At 38.9% G+C, this 13,117-nt stretch overlaps 1 protein-coding gene across 1 annotated transcript in view; it reads left to right on the top strand.

Annotated features, from left to right (window-relative positions):
• LOC141376872 (sushi, nidogen and EGF-like domain-containing protein 1) overlaps positions 1-12,231 on the top strand; it is a 33,241-nt gene extending 21,010 nt beyond the window's left edge. Inside the window, exons 4-8 of the mRNA XM_073918897.1 lie at positions 9,510-9,646; positions 9,778-10,053; positions 10,239-10,334; positions 10,422-10,566; positions 11,572-12,231. Of these exons, the coding sequence (XP_073774998.1) occupies positions 9,510-9,646; positions 9,778-10,053; positions 10,239-10,334; positions 10,422-10,566; positions 11,572-11,723 (806 nt within the window). The 3' untranslated portion in view covers positions 11,724-12,231. The remainder of the gene's footprint in view (positions 1-9,509; positions 9,647-9,777; positions 10,054-10,238; positions 10,335-10,421; positions 10,567-11,571) is intronic.
• Positions 12,232-13,117: the final 886 nt, after the last annotated feature.

The following is a 13,117-nucleotide window of genomic DNA, read 5'->3' as shown; positions in this document are numbered from 1 at the left end:
CACATGAAAAGAGCTCAGACTTGTAATGTTTGCATGCGCAATGACAGATGTGTTAATGTGGCCACATGTGCCCGCAGATCCACATTAAGGGATTGACTTCAGACGAGAGTTTGCTTTTTCTCTTATTCTTGTGGGTTCTGGGTTTCATGAAGATCTGTTTTCATGCTGAAGTTTATTTGCTTGGCAGTATGATGACAGCGAATGGAGAAATACATCATTGATAAACAGCGTATTCGGAATCACGTCATACCCAGGGGATTAAGACAAATTACAAATGAGGCCTCAATTGTTTCTTCTATACAATAATGAGATTGAAGAAAACAAGACTTTTAGATTCAAGAAATCTTATAGTGAGTTTCAAAAGAGATCTGTGTTGAAACCTGTTTGTGCTTAGGAAAAATAATTTTAAAAATAGTTATGAACTTATCTCTCAAATCTGTCTTTGTTTCTTACAAGTTTTCATCTCTCAGTTTTGACTGACTTAAAGGGCCCTATCATACAACCAACACAATGTGGCACGAAGCGCGACACAATTGTTGTTTGCTAGTTTCAGCCTGGCGCAAGAGTCGTTTAGACGTTTTGCATCGCGCTGTTGAAATAGCAAATGCATTTGTGCTCATATGTGCGTCCATAGGTGTTCTGGTCTAAAAATGATTGCGTATTGAGGCGCATTGCTGGTCCGTTGCTATTTTGAGGAACTTAAATAGAAGGTTCAAATAGATCAGATCAAAGCAGGTCTATTGTCCAGCGAAGAGCGCATTAGTTGTGCGCCTCGCTTACACACTGCTTAATACAGACAGGGTGTACAGCAATACGCAAATATCTTTACAAATGAAAAAGAATTAAAATATTAAGGATAAATATATAGGATATAATACGAATATATAAAGGATATAAATATAAAGGATTAAAATATTCCAAAACATATTATTTTCTAGCCTACTTAAATATAAAAACCAAACTTTCATGCCTTCTTCATCTCGTTTTTTTATTTTTTTATTTATTCATAACATATTGCTTTAGTATAATGTTATTATTATTAGCAGTATTATTTATTATATGCATATGTATATTTGTTTTATTAAAAACAACCTTAGATTTGTCCACCTGTCAGGTTTTAGACCATATGGGGCAGCATATGTATTTGGAAATAACTCAGGTTTTTGAACACACTTCATTATTATTGTGTTCAATTATTATTGTGTTCATTAAACAAATCTATTTAAAGATTATTTACATTTTTTGTGTCTCATTTATGTAAGAAAAAGGGAAAATGTACTTTTACATTTATTAATTTTCAGCATCAAAAGTCAACAGATCCGAGATAAAGGTCCCACAATGCAATTCATAACAGTAAATAAGAGCAAATTACCTGTAAATTTGAAAAAAATGGAAACTGTTAATTGATGGATATTTTTATAATGTCGATCTAACTAGTGTCTCAGGCATACCTGTCCACACCAATTCATTTTCATTTAAAAAATGCATTTTTTTTTCTTAAGATGGTGTTTTTTGGTAAAAAAAATCTGCTTAATGTTAAAGTCCCTTTACAGTAAGTTCCTTTAAGCCAAGCTGTGCCTCACGTTTCTTTCATACAAATTACAAAACCAGAAAACTTTTGTTTTCAAGCGTAGTTAGTTCAATTAAAAGTAGAGATTTCAAGCTTTATCTGCATATGTTTCTTATGTCTGTGAAGCAAGGATTGACTGAGATTTCAGTGTGTTTGTTGAAACAACTGTCCTTATAGCACACGTCTGCTCCAAACTTCTCCCCTAGAGAATCTTCAGTCTATAGCAATCGATGATTGGCTCCTGTACTAGTAGGCAGGGCTTCATTTGCCATATTGACCGTTACATTCATTGACATGTCTTGTGTATTCTATAGTCTTTATTTGTGGTGATGTAGCCTCAGATTGTTATTTGCTCAGATCAAGTGATTTTCTAATTTTTTTCACTTACTGTATATCAATAATGAATTCATTTGCATCTATTTTGTTTCTCTTAAGAAGTTGGTTAAATCTGAGACAAGTACAAGTTGACTCAGGTGAATTTTGTGGGTGTTAAATAAGTCAAATTAAATTATATTTAAATAGATTAAAACTTTTTACTTGCGAACAGATGTTATCTGCATTTTCTCCTTTATTTTCTTTTATTGCTTTGTTTCTTTTTCACAGTGTTGAGACTTGCAGAAATCCTAATTGAGACCTTCATTAAATCTCCTGGAAATAGCGTGAAAAGCAATATCTAAGCAGTATATTTCCTTTGGGTACATTTCAAATGTGTTTATTGACGATGCTTTCATAAATCATCAAAGTTATTAAATAATTATGAAGACATCCGTCTTTAAAAGGATGTCCCACAACAACAGTACAATATAAAGAATGTATTCAGATAATAAATGTGATGTTTATAGCAGTTGTATATTTCATCCTTGTGCTTGTTTTAATTAAAATAAGCATGTTTTGTTTCAAAAGTCGATCAGTTGTTTTGGGTAATGTTTATTGGGCTGTAAAAAGCAATGTTCAATTGTGGTTTTGAGTTTAATTGTAATTCTTAAAAAAAATGTTGTTGCTTATAGCATGCCTTGATATGCCCATAATTCGTTCATTCATTTACCTTTGGCTAAGTCCCTTTATTCATCAGGGGTCAACATATGTTTTACACAGCGGATGCCCAGCACTGGGAAACCAACCAAACCAAACCATAACCAACCAAACCCAGCCAAACCAACCCAAACCAAACCAACCCCAACCAAACCAAACCAGCCAAATCACCCAACCAACCACTATCCAACTAACCAACCACCCACCCATCCAACCAACCAACCAGCCATCCACCCACCTACCAAACCAAACCGAACTGAACCAAACCAAACCAGCCAAATCACCCAACCAACCACCATCCAACTAACCAACCACCCACCCATCCAACCAACCAACCAACCAGCCATCCACCCACCCACCCACCCACTCACCTACCAAACCAAACCAAACCAAACCAACCAACCAACCAAACCAAACCAAACCAAACCAAACTAAACTAGACTAAACCAAACCAAACCAGCCAACCAACCAACCCAAGCCAAACAACCCCAAATCAAACCAACCCCAACCAACCCAACCACACCAAAACCAGCCAAATCACCCAACCAACCACCTATACAACCAACCACCCATTCACCCACCGACCCAACTAACCAACCAATCAAACTAACCCAACTTAAACCAAACCCAAACCAAACCCAAACCAAACCAAACCAACCCAACCAACCCAAGCCAAACCACCCCAAACCAAACCAACCCCAACCAACCCAACCACACCAAAACCAGCCAAATCACCCAACCAACCACCTATACAACCAACCACCCATTCACCCACCGACCCAACTAACCAACCAATCAAACTAACCCAACTTAAACCAAACCCAAACCAAACCAAACCAACCCAACCAACCCAAGCCAAACCACCCCAAACCAAACCAACCCCAACCAACCCAACTCAAACTAAGCCAAACCACACCAAACCAACCCCAACCAACCACCCATCCACCCACCTACCCAACTAACCAACCAATCAAACCAACCCAACTTAAACCAAACCCAAACCACCCCAAACCAAACATACCCCAACCAATCCAACCTAAACCTAACCAAGCCAAACCTACCCAACTTAAACCAAACCCAAACCAAACCAAACCAACCTAAGTCAAAACAAACCAAACCAACCCAACTTAAACCAAACCATACCAAACTAAACCCAAACCAACCCAGCTCAAACCAAACCAAAACCAAACCCAAATTAAACCAAACCAAAACAAACCAACCAAACCAATTTAACATTTTTACATTTGGGTCTGGATCACCTATCCAGTTCACCTACACCTCATGTGTTAAGAATGTGGGGGAAACCGGAGCACCTGAAGGGAAACCCATACCAACATGGGGAGAACCTGCAAACTCCACACAGAAATGCCAACTGACCCAGCCATGACTCGAACCTGCGATCTTCTTGCTGTGAGGCCACAGTGCTAACCCCTGAGCCACTGTGCTGCCCATAATGTGTGTTTTTAATGCTCATTTAAATGTTTTGTGGTAACCGTTATGAAATCATGTGACACCTTGACCTTTGGCCTCTTAACCCCCTCAGGTGTGTTTCATTTCTGTTCTGTCACAGTTGAGTGGGTTTCTGGATCTCAGGTGTATTCTGTGACCCGTTAAAGTGAGGTTATTGTGGAATATTTCATATTTCGGTCTGGTCCAAGGGTGTAACACTCCTCGAGAGCTCAAGCTTAAGACCTGGCAGGAGATTCTGCCTTGCCATGGGATCTCATTACATCAACCTCTGAATATTTCCATGGATTATCACACTCCAAGTCAACAGTTCTCCCATCAGACTGCTGTTATTTGGTTTATTCCTGTGAGTCATTTAGAAATTCTATACTAGGTTTTGGGGAGGCACGGTGGCTCAGTGGTTAGCACTGTGGCCTCACAACAAAATGGTCGGTTTTTCGAGTCCCAGCTGGGTCAGTTGGCATTTCTATGTGGAGTTTGCATGTTCTCCCGTGTTGCTATGTCATTGCTTCGGCTGTCATGCAGTTAACGTAGTTTGCAAAGTGAAGTTTATTTATAAACTAATTTCGAGAGGATCCCGAGCTTATAATTGCTTGCAGCCGGCCCTTCAGTTCCATATCACAGCCATCTTCATTTTGAAGAATCCCCCATCCACCCCTACTCCTCCTCCTTTCCTAGATGGGTGGCATGATGGCCCAGTGGTTAGCACTGTTGCCTCACAGCAAGAACGTCACTGGTTCCAGTCCTTACCAAGTCAGTTGATGTTTCTGTGCAGAGTTAACATGTTCTCCCTGTGCTCACGTCGGTTTTCCCCGGGTTTCCCGGTTTCCTCCCACCGTTCAAAAACATGTAACTTAAGTTAATTGACTAATCAGCACCATAGACATGCTCCTAGTAAGTAGTTATCTCTTAAGAGCGATCACTATCTGTTCATTAGCTACTACAGCAGGGGAGTTCTTGAGATCTACCTGAGCTCAAACTCCCCTCTCACCTTGCAATTGGGAGGGAGCCCTGGGCTCGAGGATCTTATGAGCTCAGGGCTCTCTCCTGAGACAGCATGCTAAACAAGCTTTATAACCAATCATCAGCTAAGTGTGAACTCTTAAAAGTGTTTTGAGCAGTGTTGGGGGTAATGCGTTAAAAGTAATGTGCGTTATGTAATAATATTACTTTTTTAAAGTAACGAGTGATGTAACGCAATACTTTTTAAAAATAAGTAATATTATTTGAGCTACTTTTTCAAAAATGTAGCGCAAGTTACTTTCTACCTTGCTTAATTGGCTTTTACAAATTATATTGCAGAATAAAAATGACCGTAGTCAGGTTGAATCACACACTCAATGAGCGTGCTGCGAGGGAACAGACAGTCGGCTCGCACTTATCACCATCATCATCATCATCAGGTCTCTTTTGTCACAGCAGACGAGTCAGTGTACGGTTCTAGTAGCTGAAACTACTAACTGGTATGGGTTTATTTCAAGTCAGAGGGGTTATCTGGTATTACAACGCGGGGAAGCGATCACAAATTGAGGAGCGGGGAAGGGAGTTGGGGTGGAGCCACAATGCGAGGAAACCTTCACAAACTGAGGAGCGATCACAAACTGAGGAGCGGGAAAGGGGGTGTGGTGGAGCGACGACGCGGGGAAGCCTTCACAAACTGAGGAGCGATCACAAACCGAAAGCGGCAAGAGCGTCAAAGTAGCCAGAAGTCATTCGTTTTTAATGAGAACCGGCGGCGAGAAACAGCACGGCGCGTCTTCTCCTGTGGGGGCGTCGAGGAGAGTTGAAATCAAGTCAACTTTATGGTATGAGCTATGACGCGGTTCAGCGGCAAGCAATAAGAATAAAGTAGTCCACCGCTTGAGAGGAGTTCAAAGAACACAGACCTGTGAACTTTGGTTCGGACCACAGTTGTTCCCAAGGGTTTGATTATTGCGGTTGCCGGCTTTTTAATTGTTGAAAATCGCGTCTACGTGGGGCCCCCTAATCACACGGGGCCCCCACCGCGGTGCATGCCCTGCGGGCCCGTCCGCTATGCCACTGGTAGTGTATCTAAAATCAGGAAATTAATTTCATTAAAGTATACATATTAATATTAATGAAATCTACAAGGCCACGAAATGACTTTTTACAGTGTAGAACATCTAACCCCAGAACCTCTCAGTGAAAGTAACCACACTTAGCTCTTTTACAATATCTCAATTTCATAGGAATATTGGAATCTTCATCTGCACTGTTAACCCAAATGCTCAAAATAATTAAACTGATTAAGTAGTATAAACTCAATTGTCTAAAGTAGTTCTACTAACTTAAATAGTTTGAGTTTGTGTGACTTTTTTTATAGGTTTTGAGTGAATTGAACGTATTATTTTTGATTAACCGGAACAACTTGCTCTAAGTAAGTTTTTATTTAGGAGTATAATTTAACTTTTACTTTATTTTACTTGTTAATGTCAATGTAAATTGTATTTATATAGCATTAGTAAACACAACAAACGGTTGAAAAATGTGCTGTGAAAAAAAATCACAAAGAGAAAGATATAAAATAAGGCTTTTTTGTAATATCTATGTGATTCTGTGAGTGGTTGTCATGCAGATGCTGAAGTCTTCTGAATGGTTTCCAGGGTGTTGCTGTGCAGCTGCTGAGATTCTCTTTGTAGTTGTCGGGGCTTTGATATACCTGTTTCTAAAATGGTACTTACAGTAGTAAATGTTAGTCTGCAAATCATCGCAGTGCAGCGTTCACCTTGCTGCCGTGTTCTATGTGTGCTTTCTTAATAGCCAAGTCAGAAAGCCCTGAGCCTTTAGGATTTTCCTGTCTCTGTCTGTGGGATTTTCTGTTAATCTTTTGCCTGGCACAATCATTAAGTCTAATTACTTATAAAAGTGATAGCACACCTCTTCTCAACAGGCTGAATGATTTGAGGCGTTTTCCATACGGCGGGCTAAACGGAGGTCTTTAGTCGAGACTCGGCATTACTAATCCATCTTCCAATTATCAGATAAGAGGACAAGCAGATGTGTAAGATGATAGAGGAACTCATTTCTGTGCAAGAGGAGAGCCGTGACCTGATTTCTCCCAAGAAGCATGTGAAAACTGTGCTTTGTCCTTGACGAGATGGGCACGAGTTCGCTGCAGCTGAATTCATGTGTAGTCAGCCAAGCTCTGGAAAATGATTTGGCCTGTTGCTGTGTCCTCCTTCAACACCCCCCTCCCCCCTTTGTCGTTCTTGCCGTTCTTTTGTCTGTCTTTCAATAGTGAAAAGCCATATTGGATGTGTTTCCCTGTTGCCTCAGCATTGAAAATTACAATGTGCATGTAAATAAAATCATGCATATGTGCTCCAGGCAGTTGGTGCCTCCTTTAAAAATCAAATGGGGTCAAAAGGGTTTTTCACGCATGAATGTGTTTATGTCATGATTTTCAAAAGACACACCTTATAGTCTGCATGAACTGAAAGTTGCCTTTTTTTATGACACTGTGATGTTTGAGTTATTAGTTTTTTTAAATGGTATTTTTTATTATAATTTTTGCAGACAAAAAAAAAGAACAAACAGACAAACCCATAATGAAACGATAATCTGTACACAATGTAAAATAAAACATGAAACAAGAGAAAAAGGTGACATACAGAACATATATGACCTACAAAAAGACACGGCAATGGATATAAAGAGATAGAAAGAAACTCATAAGTCTTCAGAAATGAAACAACACCTATTAGTCTTTATGTTGTTTAAAAAAAAAAAAAAAAAGACTGGATCCCACATTTTATCAAATTTTGCAGAGTTCCCAGAGGTGGTATATCTAATTCTTTTCAAATGTAAAGTGGAGGTGAGTCCAAGAACCCAGTCAGAAAAAAAAGGCCTAACATTTTTCTTCCAAAAACAAAGGATAACGTTTTTAGCTATGATCGTGCCATATTGAACAGGTAACCGTACATTTCCATTGAGAGTCTCCAGAAAATCTGACCACCCAAAAATTGCTATCATTGGATCAGGGAGTAAAACACACTCGTAAACTTTAGCAAAGAACTGAAATATTTCTAACCAAAAATTCTGAATTTAAACAAAGGACCAAAAAAGATGTGCTGAGGTATCCACATTTGTCGTATGTGGGGGAAACCGATAAATAGAATTTATTTGGCTTTGTTATAGAATAGTGAAGTCTGTGTAATACTTTGTACTGAATAAGGTGGTGTCTTGAACATGTGAACTGAAAGTTACTGAAACGTTTATTTGAGTGTGCTGTTGTACTTTCAGCTGAAACTGAATATTGAGTGGAGCCGGGGCTTTCTTTTTGCACATAATTCTTTTCTCGCAGAAATCTACCAATATAACTTTGATTGAAGATTACCAAAATGAACTTTGTGTTTATGTGGATTAATTTGCACAGACTAGTTGCTGGATAAGTTGGCAGTTCATTCTGCTGTGGCAACCCCTGATTAATAAAGGGACTAAGCCGAAAAAAGTAAAGAATGAATTATTCTTCATTTAAAGAATAACAATGTTCGCTAAACTGTAAAACCCAATAAGTTAAGTTAACTCAAACCATTCGAGGAAACTGATTGCAACAAACCATTTGAGTTCAAAAACTACTTCTTATGAGTACGGTGAACTTAATCCATTTGAGTTAATAAATCAATTTGAGCTCAGTAAAACCCAATAAATGAAGAGAACTCAAACAATCTGAGAACTGTAAAACCCAATAAATTAAGGCAACTCAAACCATTTGAGGAAACCGATTGCTACAAACCATTTGAGTTAAAAAAACAACAACTAATCTATATGAGTACTGTGAAATTACTCCATTTAAGATGAAGTAATGAGGTGTTTAATTAACAAGTAGAATGAGTAGTGAGTAATGAGTAGAATTAACTTTCAGTAAATTTTGAGTTCATTCATTTTCTTGTTGACTTAGTCCCTTTATTAATCCAGGGTCGCCACAGCGGAATGAACCACCAACTTATCCAGCAAGTTTTTACACAGCGGATGCCCTTCCAGCTGCAACCCATCTCTGGGAAACATCCACACACACATTCATACCCACAGTTATACACTACGGACACTTTAGCCTACCCAATTCACCTGTACCGCATGTCTTTGGACTGTGGGGGAAACCAGAGCACCCAGAGGAAACCCACACGAAGGCAGGGAGAACATGCAAACTCCACACAGAAACGCCAACTGAGCCGAAGTTCGAACCAGCAACCCAGCGACCTTCTTGCTGTGAGGCGACAGCACTACCTACTGCGCCACTGCCTTGCCAGAATGAAAATAGTTACTCTTAAAACAGTTAGCATTTTAGCTACTATTAAAGTCATTGCACAAACTGCAAATCCATATGGACAAGTTGTTATTGAATAGTGCATTTTTGTCCCAAGCATCATCCAGCTTCATTTTTATTCTTATAATTTTTTCACCCTCTTTTTTTCCTAAGCAGGATCAAGAATCTTCTACCCATTCGGTTCATCAGCAAGAGACACAATAAACCCAGCTATTGATGATGGAAGCTCCTCGGTTATTACACTTTTGAGTCCCTTTCTGTTCTTTGGACGAACATACCAGCAGATTTATGTAAGAATTTAAGAAGAAGTTTTATTTTTTCTCATGGTGTGCATAAGGGTTTTGGATACTTCATGAATTCCGTTCTGATAAGGAAATAAAAAACTCTGGTTGTGATTTTAACAGTATTTCTCATGTTTCAGGTTAATAATAATGGATACCTCACATTTAGCGAGGCTTCTTCAGTGTTTACTCCCTACTCATTTCCAGCGTATAGAAGTCAAGATATTATTGCTGGACTCTGGACTGACCTTAATAACGAAGCAAGAGGAGTCATCTCTTATAATCAATACACTAATGGAAGTGTTCTCACTCGCGCCACTCAGGATATCAACAATTATTTCCCAAATCTGAACTTCACTGCATCTTGGTTTTTTGTTGCAACGTGGGATAAAGTACCTCACCATCTCTCTACAGCAGTAAGATCAACACACTTCTGAAATGTTTATGTTTTCACTTTATGCATGATTCATTTCAAAAATACTTTAAGACAGAGTAACAAGTCTTTTTAAATTAATTAATACAGTAATTTGAGCTCATACATAATGAACACTTTAGCAACTGTCTTCTAAATTATTTATTTATTCTTTTATCATTATTTTAGGAAACATCTTTTCAAGTGGTTTTAATCTCAGGCAGTAAATATTCATTTATTCTGATGAATTATGGAAATATTGCTGCAACAGAACGTACAGTGGAGGTAAAAGAAATGTGTTTACTGTAACAAGCATAACATGTCACAACAGTACACAGGTATATTGTGTGTACTTTTGTGTGTACATTTCAGGCTGGTTTTGACACAATAAGCTCCACAAACTACTTTGTAATTCCTGGATCAAACATTGGAAGCTCAATCTCAAGCCTCAACACCTCCAGTAATGTTAATGTTCGAGGCCGATGGGCCTTCAGGGTGGACGGTGGACCACTGACAGGTATGAGTACAGCTCACAGGTTACTGTCAGTTAAATTATTATAGAAAATGGTGTCACACTTTTCTCAGCCAGTATTACTGCAAAGTAGAAGTCAGCTGAGGTGGCTTGGGCATCTGTTTCGGATGCCTCCTGGACTTCTACACACAATAAAAAAATCCAATATTAGTTTTGGTAAAAACGCACTCGTTTTCTATGTTAACTGAATTATGTAAACAGCACTTATAGGGCCTGTGTTTCCTTTATAAAGATTATTGAGAATATTCCATATTCTATGGTAAAACATAAAACCACTTAGGAAACACTCTGATCTCATATATAAATCTTATAAAATGTTTATGGTTGTAAATTTTGTAAAAACAGTTTGCGAGTGTTCGCTGGAACGTCAGATTTGGAAAACACTAAATTAATGAACGATGTTTGTAACGATGAAACTTGCGACCTTAAGCTGGTCGCACACCAGAAGCACCGCTCACATGACAGTTTAACGTATCACACACCAGACGCGCACATTTGCATGATATTTAACATAACACTAATCAGATGGCGTTCTGTGGTGTGGCTTAAATATGAACTGCGTCCTGAGTCGTGGCCGGGCGTCGCCGACAGTCGACGACTTGCGGCGCCGGTGTGTGTACCCTGATAGAAACCTATGTTTCTATGCCGCGAGCTGCGCTTCTGGTGTGCGACCTGCTTTAGTTGGCTAATGACGGTTTTCAGAAACGCACCCCTGATTGGTTAGTCATGGCAGTATATTGACTTATGAGAATATTCTTAATTACATTTGATGCACAACCTATTTTCTTTCTTATCCCAAGGATAAATGTGTAGAAATATGTGTTACACAAGAAGGTGAACATTTTCACAGTTATAATAAAATGCCTTTTACTTGCAAACAAAGAGCTTCCAGTCAGAACGGATGTAGTGGATTGTTTCCAGCAGAGTTTCTGACTTTTATTTATAACTTTGCAAAAACTGATTCACCATTCAAGGTGTTTTCTTCAACAGTATCAACAACTACTGCAACACCTACAACAACAACTACAACAACACCTATTACCATAACTACTACAACACCTACAACAACACCTACTACAATAACTTCTACAACATCTCCAGTATCTACAACACTGCCAGGTAATTATGAACTACTGAATTGATGCCATCCCACACTACAGATTTCCTTCATAGTTTGACCTGGTTAAAGAAACAAGGATCCACTCAGTTTTCATCATCACTAGCCCAGCAGAGCAGAACATGTTGCAAATGCATGGTTTCCGCTACATTCATTCTTCCATGGTGGGGTGCCATGCCAAAATTGATCCCGCCATGGCTACATTACAGCTTTTCAATCAAAACATTCGGTCTATTTTTATTATTTTTTTTAATAGCGCGTGATAATCGCACCAAAACATATTAAAAGGTAAGTGAATTATAACAGCGCAATCTTTACTGTAACGGTAGTAGTGCTGTGCATTATCTATTTAACACTTTAAGGTTAAGTACTTGACTGACTGACAGGTGCGTGATGCATGAGGCCAGCACTTTACTTCAGGACGCTAAAGTAATATCCCACTTATGGCACCTTCAATAAGAGCAGAAAATTATTGGTGATCAATTGATTTCCATTTACGGTAATTTACACAATCATACGATAGCTCCAGATTTAAAAAAAAAAAAATAGACAAATAGTCTGATAATCCAAGAACTACAGCAGTGGTCCCCAACCATCGGGCCGGTCCGTGGAACAATTGGTACCGGGCCACATAAGAAAGCACAAATTATTTCTGTAGAAAATATTCCCCCTGTGACTTGGTTTCTTCCACTCACCGCCGCCATCTCACATGAAATGGACTATGAAAAAATCCACTACGGAGCGGGAAGAACGATCAATAGAATATAGCTCATTGGTGGTTGTTGATAGTTTAAAGTTATTAAACAGGTATTATAGAGTCCACGTCAGCAGAGCATTTAAGGCTGTGCATATATGTGTGCGTGCATCGCTAAGTAAGTACCCGAAAACATTGCAATATGTATCTATATGGAGTTTCACATAATCATGCTCATTAGGGCTGTAACATGCCAATGCATACATTTAATTCCGCTATACGGTTGTATTATTGTTAATATGTTCGTCAGTTGAGATGTTTGGCACAGATGTTATGTATTTGATGCATATAAACCTTGATTGAAACATAATCAGACCGCGATAGTGCAACTAGCGCATGCGCACTGAGCTGTTCATGATTAACCTTGATGCACGAGCGCAGCAGCTGTTCAGGTTTTTAAGAAAAATCATAAATGTATGTTTGGACATATTCCTATTTGCAGTATTCCAGTCCTCTCCTTCAAAAGTATTTGATGTAATTATCTTGTCTGCCAAGATACTTATTCATTTATTCATTCATTCCTTTTCGGCTTAGTCTCTTTATTAATCCGGGTCACCCCAGCGGAATGAACTGCCAACTTATCCAGCACATGTTTTACGCAGCGATGCCCTTCTAACTGTAACCCATCACTGGGAAACATCCATACACTCTGATACACTACGAAC

This window comes from Danio rerio, chromosome 12, assembly GCF_049306965.1.
Source record: "Danio rerio strain Tuebingen ecotype United States chromosome 12, GRCz12tu, whole genome shotgun sequence".
NCBI classification, from domain to species: Eukaryota; Metazoa; Chordata; class Actinopteri; order Cypriniformes; family Danionidae; genus Danio; species Danio rerio.
The sequence above is the reverse complement of the archived record's forward strand: the minus strand, read 5'-3'. Positions and strand labels throughout refer to the sequence as shown.